This window comes from Nothoprocta perdicaria, unplaced genomic scaffold, assembly GCF_003342845.1.
Source record: "Nothoprocta perdicaria isolate Ctin4 unplaced genomic scaffold, notPer1 scaffold_80, whole genome shotgun sequence".
In the NCBI taxonomy this organism is placed as follows: domain Eukaryota; kingdom Metazoa; phylum Chordata; class Aves; order Tinamiformes; family Tinamidae; genus Nothoprocta; species Nothoprocta perdicaria.
Window position 1 is genome coordinate 1,673,803 of NW_020456088.1, and position 12,096 is coordinate 1,685,898.

A 12,096-nucleotide genomic window follows, 5' to 3' on the forward strand; every position below is an offset into this window, starting at 1 on the left:
CCTTCCTTCCCTCCTTCCTTCCTTCCTTCCCTCCTTCCCTCCCTCCTTCCCTCCCTCCCTCCTTTCCCTCCTTTCCCTCCCTCCCTCCCTCCCTTCCTCCCTCCCTCCCTCTCTTCCCTTTTCCTCCTTCCCCTTCCCCTTCCCCTTCCCCTTCTTCCCCTTTTCCAGACAATACAATAGTTAGTGCAATAGAGTCCTTTTTCATCATGGGATTACAATCATATAAAACAAATAACAGTAGCAGGGTCAGGGGAATTAATAACTTAAACTTCACCTGGCCACATATTTTTGCCATCTTCCAAACCTATCAGTAGAACATAAAGAGAAACCAGAATGGCTAACAAAGCTGTTTTAAGAAGTTTTGCAAGAAAACAGAAAAAATAATCAAGCAGTAAGCCCTGGGGTGTGTTGATTTATCTCTAGACATGCTGAGGTGTTGGATTTATGAGTTCCTTTTACATCTGACCACAGCTGAGACTGTATGTTCGTGCCCAGTGCTTACAGTTCCTTAATGTGTCTGTACGACAATGGGCACCTTGCCAATTAGCTTTTAACTCCAGCTCACGTTTTCTGGATAGATTAGATACCAAACCTGTTTTGCAGAAGACACAACATCCTTCACATTGCATCACTGAATGAGCATCTGTTACTATAGTGTCTCAGTGTTATTTCCTAGACGACCAGAGAACTGCCAAGTGAGCTCACCCACCCAGGCCATTTAATTTTTGACATCCATTTTTTAAAAGGCAGGACGCTGGCAAATAAAAAGAAATGCCTGCAGAGCTCAAAGCCTCCCTGTCACCTTAGGGCCTAATCCTACAAGAAGAAAAGAAAAAAAAGAGATATTTTCTGTGAAGGGCTGAGTGTCCTCATGTTTTGCTGAGCTTTCTGACAGCTGGGAGAGACTCAGTAGGCTGTAGAATTGGTTTTCTTACAGCAAAAAGGGGGATGTCCACTGCTCATCTACCAAAGACTTTCTCATTTAGTTCAGATTTTTATTCTCTAAGAAACACAGCAACTCTTTCTTCGATAATTGCTCTAACCTGAAGCTTGTTTCATGACAAGGTAAGTCCAGGAAGAGTCTACTGTCTACAAAGAGTTTTTCTGTTACTCAGCTGTCTAGAGACCACTCTCAAGGCTGGCCTTCCTCATCTGAAGAGAGTAAAAATTGGTGTACCAAGGCGCTAAATAAACAAAGGTGTGAATATCAGCCTCAAAACTGTCAACAAAACAGAGAATTCTCTTACTCACGTAGATTCTCACACAAAGAACTCTCTCTCCTTGAATTTACACCCTGCGACTGTGTTTGCTAAACAGGACTTGAGGGAATGCCCAGACAGGTGAGGAAAAAAATTCAATCCAAACCTTGAAAGGCAAGAAGCTGTCTGGCTTTAGAGAAAAAGCTACTTCTCAGTTTACTGATAATCTGACACTGCGGCTAGGTTCCATCTCACTTGCCTATCTCTTCAGGAAATATCTTGCCTAATATACATTAGAATCTCATTTTCTTTTCTCCTCTGCCCTGATCTAAGCCATTAGTGGCACGTGTTCAGTCTGAGTGGGTTGCATCTCACCTAACTTTTTTCACATGCCATATAGATATCGGTAGCTGAGTTAATGACCCTGGGCTTCTCTTTTAGGTAAAGAGCAGAAATAGGCACGCTGGGCCAGACAGATTTATCTGACCTATTTTAGATCTCTGAGATGAAAAACAAGTGACTAGATCTCCATTGCTTTAAAGACTGTTGAGGGGGATGAGCTTCAGATATTTACCTTTACCGAGATCAATTCCCACTGTATCAAGTTGGAGTGGGTCTAGGATGCAAAAAAAAGCATGATTGGCCATATTGCCCTGCTTGTGCAGAAGTTATTTCCAAAATGGCAGGTCATGCTTTTCCAAGGGACTTCACATTGAGGTCCTAATGGTATCAGTTGTAATACTTTTATTTGCAGTCTTCTTATTTTTGCAAAGGTGGTGCTATGCGACAAAGACCTTGGAAATATGAAAAAGACTTGAAGGCTGTTGATCATCTGATCATCTGTGCTGATCTTTATTTGCACTGGAGACTAAACCCTTCTGGGAACTACATTTGTGTTGTAAGAAGTGCCCTCCTCAAGCAGTTGGACAGAAGACCAAAGGTGAGATGCAAACAAGCAGAAAGCCATGAGAGAAAGGAAATCTTGAGACTGAAAGATTGCACTGAATCATTTTAAAAGCAACATATTTTTTAGCCACTGGACAATGTCATATTTTGAAATGCTAAAAGGAAGCAACTTAAAAAAATATCCCTACAAGAAAGGAAAATTCTTACGAAACCCGAGATTTGCCTCCAGACAGCTCTGAAAAGTAAGTCTCCACAGAAGTCATGAACTTGTCTCATGCTGCACTAGACACCAGCTATTGTAGAAGTTATCCCATTGTCCTCCCACGTTCTCTAGGATGATGGGTTTGAGTTTCCATTGCAGATTGTTTACCATGTAAATAAATTACAACAAACTCCAATAACATTTAGAAGGAAACAAGAGTGTGAATCACATACAAAAGTTATAAAGTACTCACCAGGTCGCCTGTCCCAGGTTTTTCCATAATAACTGGGGGGAGCAGTAACCCTGCAGGAGAAGTAGGGTCTGGGTTGAGTGCCCCGATGCCTCCTCCTATCAGGGAAACCACACCATTGCAATCCACTGAGCTGTTCCTTTTGCCCGTCTGGATGCAGTTGGGAGTAGCAGGGTGAGAACTATGGCTCACTTGACTTTGCACGCTTGGACGCCTCCCAGATCTTGGAATTAAGAGAGCGCCTCGATGGCTTTCATTTTCCCCAGCAGTGCTGATCTCATCATCGGCAAAATCTGTTTCGGAGCCAGTGTCTTTGCCACGGAGTCGGAAACTGAATATGCTTCCGTGGCTGGTTCTGCGCTTCACCAAGTTTGCACTGGGACCATAACTAATGCCAAGGAGAGTCTAGAAACCCCCAGAAAGGAAAAAGGGGAAAGAGAAACAACATTTTGCAAAACGTTTTGAGGAGCAAGGAAGGTCTGGGGAGAGCAGTAAGTTCCATTTTAAACCCAGTGTTTCAGAGAGAAAGACTTATTAACATGTATTCAACCTTTGCAAAATTAAGAGGTCGAATAATCATTCCTAGCCATAAGTTTTTTTTGTCTATACATGACAGCTAAAGATGCACTGAAATAAGAGGGGTCAAGGTGGCATTGGTCTTGTAGAGTGATACTTCTTTTGCTTCTACTCCCTCCCCATCTGATAAGTGCCAAAGGATGTGGGAAGGCAGCATAAGGAGTAGAAGACAGGAGCAGGGAAGAGGATCCAGCTCCAGTTTACTCATGAGACATCTTCATAACAGGTAGGGAAGGAAGGTTGAAGTGGGAGAACAAGAGATAAAGAAATAGGGCAGGAAATGAACTTGGGAAAATGAGAAGAGGGAAGAAGAAGCAGAATACGACGGAAGAAGGTGATAAAGGAAAAGAAAAAAATAAAAAGAAGAGCAAGAAGAGGGATATGATTCATTAATCTGTAAAATGATTAGCCCAATGCACATATCTCTTTAAGGGAATGTAACCTCAGTACACAGCAGTCTCCTTTACTTCCTTACACGTAAATATTAGCCTTGAAAATCCACTCTGATGTCAGCTAATGAGACTGAAATTCTGGTGGAGCATCAGCAAGATGTAGCCAAGCACTGAATACACACATAAGCTGATAGAGTGAAAAGGATGTTCAGAAAATGCATAAGGAATTCAAGTCTATCCCCTTCCCTCAAAGCTGTGAGGAGGAAATTCATGGACTAAGAGCATTTAGGCAGAACATACTTTTGATTTTATGGCCTGTATACAATTTTCAGCTTCTTCGGAACTCTTTGATGAGCCAGGCATGTATATGAAGACAGGTCAGATTTCCACAGTATCCACAAACCAGCCAAAACAAATGAGTGTGATTTCATTTTGCACTGTATCTCACACCACTAAACTATGCAATGATACTATTTTGTGGCACTGGTACAAGGAAAAGTACAAAATCCAGGTCTATTCTAACTAAAAACAACTCATTTGGACTGCTACCAAATTTAACTGGTCAAAAAATCCATGCCTGGGTTTCCATGACACAGTCATTGAGACTGATTCCTGATGGCAACACACTTACAGCTGCTCAGATTGCATCTGAATGATGACTCAGCCTCACTCCCTCCAACCATGCCAGACACAGCCTTACAAAGACGATTTACTATAAGCTTTGAAATGTGTCTCCCATGTCTCTCATGCATATGACATCCAGGGGCGAAAAGTGAAAACAAGAAATATTAATCTACGAAACAAACTTGCAATGCACAGCTCCAATCCATGTTCATTCTGGCATGTGGTGCCTTGAGACTCATCCAGAGAGAAGCTAAAGAGCAATTCTAGCTTTAACAAAGGTATAATTAGTAATGCAACCCAGTCACCCAACGAAACAACAACAAAAACCCATTAAAAAACATGTAGAAATACATGTCATTTACAGAAATCCAACTCTATGCAAATTTTGTGAGCTGGGGAGTTATTAAATTGGTCACATTTACTTACATCACTTGCATGTTTTTTATGAGCTTTTTATGGCTGCCAAATATCCCTAAATTCACTGACAACAAAATATTAAAAGACTTAGCCCATTACATGGCTATTCAAAAAAAAACAAATAAACTGATTTAAACTTTGCCCTCAGTTAGGCAAAGACAAATTATCTGAGGCTATTTATGATCATTTGATACATAATGTGCAGATTCATATTCATGCATGTCAATAACATTTATTTAAAGCCTATTTAACAACAGCCTCACTCCATTTTTTTTTCCCTGAAATACAAAGTAGAAACAAGTGCCACAAAGTTTTGACTTGAAGGCAACTAGCTAAGGAATAGAAAAATGTTAATATCTTCTTTGTATATAATTAAAAATGCCCTCAAGGACAAGCTTCCCCCTTTCTCATCCTCCTTTTCCTTTTTAAGCTTTGCATGTTTCTTCTAAGAATATTTTAGTCCTGATAGGGATAGGATAGGTATAGTCAGATGAGTGAAATTAGAAAATAAAATCAGGTTGTGGGTAATCTTTAAATGAAAATAATAATAAGACAGAATCAAAACAAAACAAATTCATAAGAATGTTTAATAGGTATTTTTAATTAATTTTATAAATTAAGTGCTAGTGTGTTTCCTTCCAACACAGAATGTCTGCAGTCATAATGTCAAATATCTGGTTCTGCTTTGCAGCTGGAAGTTTCATCTTTAATTGCCTATTCAGCTGGTCTATCCAGCAAAATACACAGCAAAAATAGTGACATTTCAGACCATGACTTACCATTCTCCTCTGACCATCATCGTATTCAGTCTTGGGATTCCTTTGGTCTTCCCCATATTCTTCTGCCCCCAAAGACTTTGTTTTCTTTCGCCTGTTTCTTCTTTCTTTAGCATTTTTGGATGCTAAAGGTGACATTTCCAATGAGCTAAGTGACATTGAATCAATTCCTTTAGCAGCTAGTGCCTAAAAGAAAAGATGGTGGGAGGTGCAAGATGTGTCATTTGGATTTAGGGTGCCACTGAGAACTAATGATTATTCTGTTCAGCAATAATTTTTCATAAGTTTTAGGTTGCATAGGAGATAAAAATTCTGAGTGGTCATTCATTATATATTTATCTCATGTGGCTGGAACTTGACTTAATGTTTCTAAGCTCTCCACTTAGCCATTAGGAGAATCACAGAGTCACAGCATGGTTAAGGTTGGAGGGAACCTCTAGAAATCATCTAGTCCAATTGCCCTGCTCAAGCAGGGACACGTAGAGCACAGGGTCGAATCCAGGCAGGTTTTGAAGATTTCCAGAGAAGGAGACTCCACAACTTCTCTGGGCAGCCTGTTCCCATGCTCTGTCACCCTTACAGCAAGCCAAGTTCCTAATGTAAATATACATGTGCAGATCATGCTGTAATTCAGATCTACTCCAAACCTATGAAGGAGCATTAAGAATGGCCACATAAAATCTTCTGCTTTATGTAGACCTCAAGAACAAGGTTCTCCTGAATTTCACTAGAGGAAGAGCCTGTGTGTGCACATCTGCATGTATGCCCTGTACTCCTACTCCCCATAATAATAATACTTGAGTCTCCAGTTAGAGAGATCTTGATTTAACCTGCTCTGAACTTCAGCTCCTCAAATCAAGAAAGTTGGACAGGAATGGAGCCATGATCCTGCTATATCCATCCTACCACCGAGGAATACTGGTAACTGCAGGCAGTTCAGCTGGCACTTCTTTGTAAACGCTTATCCCAAGCAGCAGCACAGACAGCTATGATGAGAGACCAAGGAGAAAACCATGGGCTTAATTGGAGATAAGGTGAACTTTGCCAGCCATGTGCTTCAGAGTTGTGCTGGTGATCTTAAAGATCACTGCAGGAACTCACTGATAAGGACAATCTGCTGGAAACCCGGCAGAAGCCAAACTCAAAAGTCTGAGCACGAAAAGAAAGAAGCTTGGAAGCAAATGAACAGCCAAAAGGAAGAATCCATATACTCAGAGAGGAAGCTGCAGCCTATCCCAGCATGGTGGATGCCTGTTCAGGGTATAGGCAGGAGGAAAGTGAGGGTTCCTCTACCAAGCTAGCTCTGAGCACAAACAACAAGGTCATGTCTGGAGAAATAACCACTTCAGACCCAGAGACAGTCCCATTTTCAGAGCCCCAATTCAGAATACATAAAATGATTGAATTTATATATATATATATATATATAAACCTTTCCAGGTTCCCAAGAACAGGAGAAACCCGTGAATCCTCAGTGCTATTGTCTGTAAGCTGCTAGAATCAAACAGGCAATCATCTCTCCGCAACAAAATACTCCCTTCCTCCCACAGGCATCAGTCCAAGGAAAGTGAAGGCACTTAACAGCCATGTAAAGAATCAATCATGTATTTCAAGGAGTAGCGGTAGCTCTATCAAGCTGAGAGAGGAGCAAAATTTAATTCCTGGGGGAAATACCTTTCATGAGCAAGCTGCTTAGAGCAGGGAAGGAGGGTTCAGACGCTAGTCTAGGCTATTGTTCTTTTTTTTGAGTAAATTGATTTAATTGCCCTGCTGAAGTGTTTTCTCCTCATGAAGATTCAGCTAGTCTTTTGGTGTTAAGTTCAGGTTTAGGAATGTGTTGCAGCAATTGTACAAATTGACTGACAGTCTCCAAGCAGGCCTATCAATTATATTTGTGCTCTCTTTGAACTGCACAGTGTAAAAGCTGATCAAACAACTTCCAGTTTTTCTTTCTGATTGCCATCATATTTTATTTATCCAGAAAATAGTGTAGTTTGTGCTGTTTGGATTGTACCTTTCACTGTTAATCAAGATAATTTTAATTTTCCTAGCATTTTGTTCCCTGCTGCTTGGGTTGAAAAGTTTCTACCCTTCTTTACTTGTTAAAAAAAACGCAAAATACTCCAAATAAATTGTTCTTGAGGCAAGAGCTCAGTGCTAGGGCAAAATAGGCTGATTCAAAACTTGGGAAAAGGCTGCTCGGGTAAGACAGCTGAGAGATTAGCCCTAGAGAAAGGAGCAATGGGTGAGGGAAAGACTAAATAGGTCAGAAAAGAGAGGGGAGAGGGTTGGGGGAAAAGGTATTCCTGTCCATTGTAACATGTTTCTCCACTGAGCCAAGAATACAGGACAAGCATCCTGGATCCTACCAAACATCTCCTGTTCAAAGACAGGTACAAAATTATCCCCGTCAGGAGTCAGGATGCCTGGAGAAGACAAGGAGAACTGTATCTGGTAGATACGAAGTGACAGGCAATAATGCCTACGTATCTCCAACACCCCAAAAACAGTGGATGAATATGTTTGACTTTAATCTCTCTTTTCCAAAGTTTCCTCTCCATCAAATTAGGATAATATTCCAAGACTATTGCAAATACACATGAATCTTTTTGAAGCACACGAAGTTTACGTGGTGACAAAAGGCACTGAAAAGCCTCTGAAGATATTAGTTATTTTCCCTTTGAAGCAGGCTTTGAACAAAATGTCTGAAAAGAAGTAGTATGCTTGAGTAGACCTAAGGTTACGTAGAGAATGATGTGGAAGTGAAGAGCTGCTCTTGAGTCATGCACTGTCCACCCTCTGTACCGTGTAAGCCCAGGAAAAATTCGACATGATCATGTGAGAAAAGACTATGCTATAATGCATATACATAAAAGGAACAAATTACGTTTGCATGAGCAACCTTTATTTTGGCACATTCTGACTTTCATGGCTTATTGTTCCTTTTTTTTGTGTGTGTGTACATACATGCAGGTTTAACTGAAATCAAAGCCTTCAAAAGGAAATTCTTAAGTATCTTTTAATTATAGCTGGGGCTACCAGAGTTGACTGTTATTAGGAAGAGCTCTGCTGGAGTCAAAACACATGAAAATTTGTATAAAATAGGTATGAGTTGGAGTTCAGTTTACTCCCTAAGGTTATGGCAGAAAGTTATTCTGTGCAAAGTGCCTATATATGGACTAAATTGCTTCTACCTATTGCTTAAACCATCAAAATAGATCTTTAAAAGAACTTAGTCGATGCATAAGCCTCTACCAACACTTTGTCAAGGATGAAATGTATTTTCTATTTTCTTTCCAAGGGTTTAAATGGGCTTTGGATTAGACCCTGAAGCCATACATACCCAAACGAAAATTATGTATATTAGTTTATATTGTGTATCAAGCATTTATTTCCCTGAAATACAGCGTTGCATGCTATTTCAGACTCATTTTCTTATTGTCTTCTTGTTCACAACATCTAAAATGTTCTCTTCAGTTGGTTAATAAAGACTTTCTACTCCACACAAACCACAGGCAAATTAACTAGTGCTATTAGGACTATATTGCTTTGGCCTCCATTTTTACTCAGACTTGCAACATGACATTAAACCCATATCTGTTGCATAATGTGCAAAACTTAACCTAGATACTTGCCTGTTCATTTGCTTGGGTACAAAGACATTTATGTTTCAATTTGTTTGCCCTCCATTGTTATCTTCTTTATCAGGCAATTGGGTGTTAATGGCTGTTTGAATGAAACAGCATGGAAATGAGCATGAATGAGACCTGAAGGAAGAATATTCAGCCAGGCCTGTGAAGGAGCTACCAAAATCATTGGTTTGTGCTCAATGAAAATGTAGTTATATTCTCATGAAAATATATTTTATGTCAACCAACTTCCTTTGATGGCTTGGGCTAATACAGTTAAACCAGTACAGCTATTTATATGTAAACCCTAAATGCCCCCAATTCTAACAGGAAGAGCCATCATTTTTCTTTTAGAAAGGAATGCAATATCTCTGTTCTGGATAATAAACAACAAGCTGTTTTCAAGAAAACTCTTATTTCAGTGATCATGTAAAGGTAAAATAATGTGAATGTCAAGGTATTGAACAAATTACCCAACACTAATCATGTCATAGCTTACAGACCTCCTGCTCCTTCTTTAACATCTCCATAGCTTCCCGAAACTTCCTTTCCTTCTCCTCTGTTTCAGCAATAGTGGCTTGGTTCTGCTCTTCATAAGCCATGGCTACAACAGCCAGAATCAGGTTGATCAAATAAAATGAGCCCAGGAAGATGACCAGCATAAAAAAGAGCATGTAGATCTTCCCAGCAGATCTGAGAGTCTGTAAATACAAAAATTAAATGGCTAACATTTGTTCATAATACTTTTAAACAAACAAATAAAAAAGTTTCATTTTTTTAGGAACTTATATTTATAGTAATATTTTGTTCTGTAGTTGCTAATAGCCCAAGCAGCATGCTTTTCTGGACCAATGAAAATTACATCCAAGGAAATAATCTTTTAAAGAATTTTTTATGCTGCAGAAAAAAATTCCATGTGCCTTGCAGAAAGATACAAACATGTTTTCCTCCTTCGTCAAACACTTGCTGGATTTTTTTTTGAGAGCACGTAATCTTACAATCAACTTCAGTGAAAGCTTCTCTCACATATCCAATCTATTTTTGTCCCATGCATAAAGACTTTCCAACCAGTATTCATCTGGTTTGCCTTTAGGTATTTACATTCTAGGTCTCTTTATAGTCAGTGGAGAAAAAATAGATACTTTCAGAGTATCATTCATCTGAACTTTTTAGATATCTACTTCAGAATAATGAACTGGGCTCCAGTGACTGTGTTGCCTAATTCTCTACCAGATTTATTGACAATAATGAAGTTTAGAAGTTTAGGGTAACAGATTGAGCTTGTTATGGATCTCTCCCATGGTCAAGAACTTGATGCTAGTGGTAGAATAGAAATCACTCTCTGGTATTATCGGGTCAAATAATCAAAGGTCTTGGTGTTAACTGCAGTGAAAGTTTCAACTTTCCTGAGTTGTACATAAGTTCTCTACCAAGGAAATGATTATGGTGGTTTAAAGAATCTTTGACTTCATTCTGTTTTTTGTTCTCCTGAAACCAAACTGAGGAACCGACAGCATATGAAGTTGAAATTCTCTGTACCTTCAAAGATGTCTACATCAGGACTTTCAGAGCTGCACTGCTAGTTCCATTGATTTCCTTAAGAGTATCCTTCAGTTTGGACATTTTTGAGATGCCCAATGGCATCTTACTTACTGTACTTACTTACTTACTGTACTTAACATACAGTTTCTCTGAGCTCATACACATTTCAAGAAATATATGCTAAAATGGGTATTTGTAACCAGACAATCTTGCAAACAGGACGATAAGTTAAATAGGACTCCAACAGCACCCTTAGCTGTTAGAGCTCCCTGGTGAAAAAAAAATCCATAGGGAGAACTGAAAGGATACCAGGTGGTCTCATTGTCCAGTGAATTTATATTCATTGTCCTATCTTGGAATAAGAGATATGGCAAGTACACAGGAACTTTTCTAGACTTTTCTTTTGAGCTGGACACAGGAGACTAGTTCATGTTATACCTGTCACCAACCAACCATTAAGTGTTGATGTGGTGATCTTTATTAAGTGGTAAACTTCATTCAAATTTAGGTAAATTGCTCATTCAAAAATTTCTTTCTCTAAGTACCAAGTTTCCCCTTTGTCTCCATACACCCAATTTCATGTCTTCCGGTACCATCACTCCTAAGAAATTAATTGCAGCAATTGGCGACTCTTGCCCAGAACACAGTGATCAGTTCATCTAATCATCTTTTCTTCTTCTTTTTAATCATTGGATATTTAACTGTAACCTGTAATCAACAGGTGTGTTTACTTTATATTTTAAAAATTTACAAAAAAACTCATACCTGTTGATAGAGACGTTCCCAATAATCCTGAGTCATAAGACGGAACAAAGAGAGAAAGGCCCAGCCAAAAGTGTCAAAGCTCGTGTAGCCATGGTCAGGGTTCTCCCCAGCCTTCAGGCATATATATCCCTCGGGACACGAGCTTAAAAATATGAGACAACAAATGTTATATTTTTTAGGCATATTATAAATGGCTTCAGTGTAGAGGAACTGATTTCCAAGGAATCATACCGAATCCTTTCAGTTATAGGCTTATACGTAAATTTGACCACTGAGTGAAAACACAAGAGACAAACACAGGTGTATAGCTAATTCATAGTACCAAAGACTACTGTGAAATAATTTTTTTCTTTGAAAGGACAAACAGAGAATTGAGCTTGAGCTGCAATGGTAAATGAGTGCCTCTTATACCAGGTTTTTGAAATAGACAGGAGTCAGGGGAGTCAGTAGGATATTAGTCTTAGTGCTTAAATATCTTTGTTACCCTGGCAATCATTCCTAATTAGAATCATAAACATGGACTTTTAGCACAGTTCCGGGTACCACTGTGATGGTGAACCAGCATTTCAGGCTTCATGATCTGTTGCTGGCTGGATTATATCAGTGTACATAACCTGAGTACCTTCCACCCTCAGACTGCTTAGCATACATGTACCCTATGGAAGGATTAAATCTTCAAAATCTTTAATCTAAAACACCCAAAACTTTGTTTGAGACACTAAAATAGTCTATGATCATAACATCTTTTCTGTTCTCCCAGGAAAATTTTCTTCAGGTGTGTCTTGCAGATTCCCTTAATAGATGGCATGAAGGTTGGC

At 39.3% G+C, this 12,096-nt stretch overlaps 1 protein-coding gene across 4 annotated transcripts in view; it reads right to left on the bottom strand.

Annotated features, from left to right (window-relative positions):
* Nucleotides 1-12,096, bottom strand: part of SCN5A (sodium voltage-gated channel alpha subunit 5) — a 165,027-nt gene that overhangs the window by 99,920 nt on the left and 53,011 nt on the right. For all 4 annotated transcript variants that reach the window (XM_026051896.1, XM_026051898.1, XM_026051897.1 and 1 more), the window contains exons 8-11: nt 11,279-11,420; nt 9,475-9,672; nt 5,346-5,528; nt 2,561-2,962 (exon numbers count right to left, since the gene is read on the bottom strand). In XM_026051896.1, the coding sequence (XP_025907681.1) occupies nt 2,561-2,962; nt 5,346-5,528; nt 9,475-9,672; nt 11,279-11,420 (925 nt within the window). The remainder of the gene's footprint in view (nt 1-2,560; nt 2,963-5,345; nt 5,529-9,474; nt 9,673-11,278; nt 11,421-12,096) is intronic.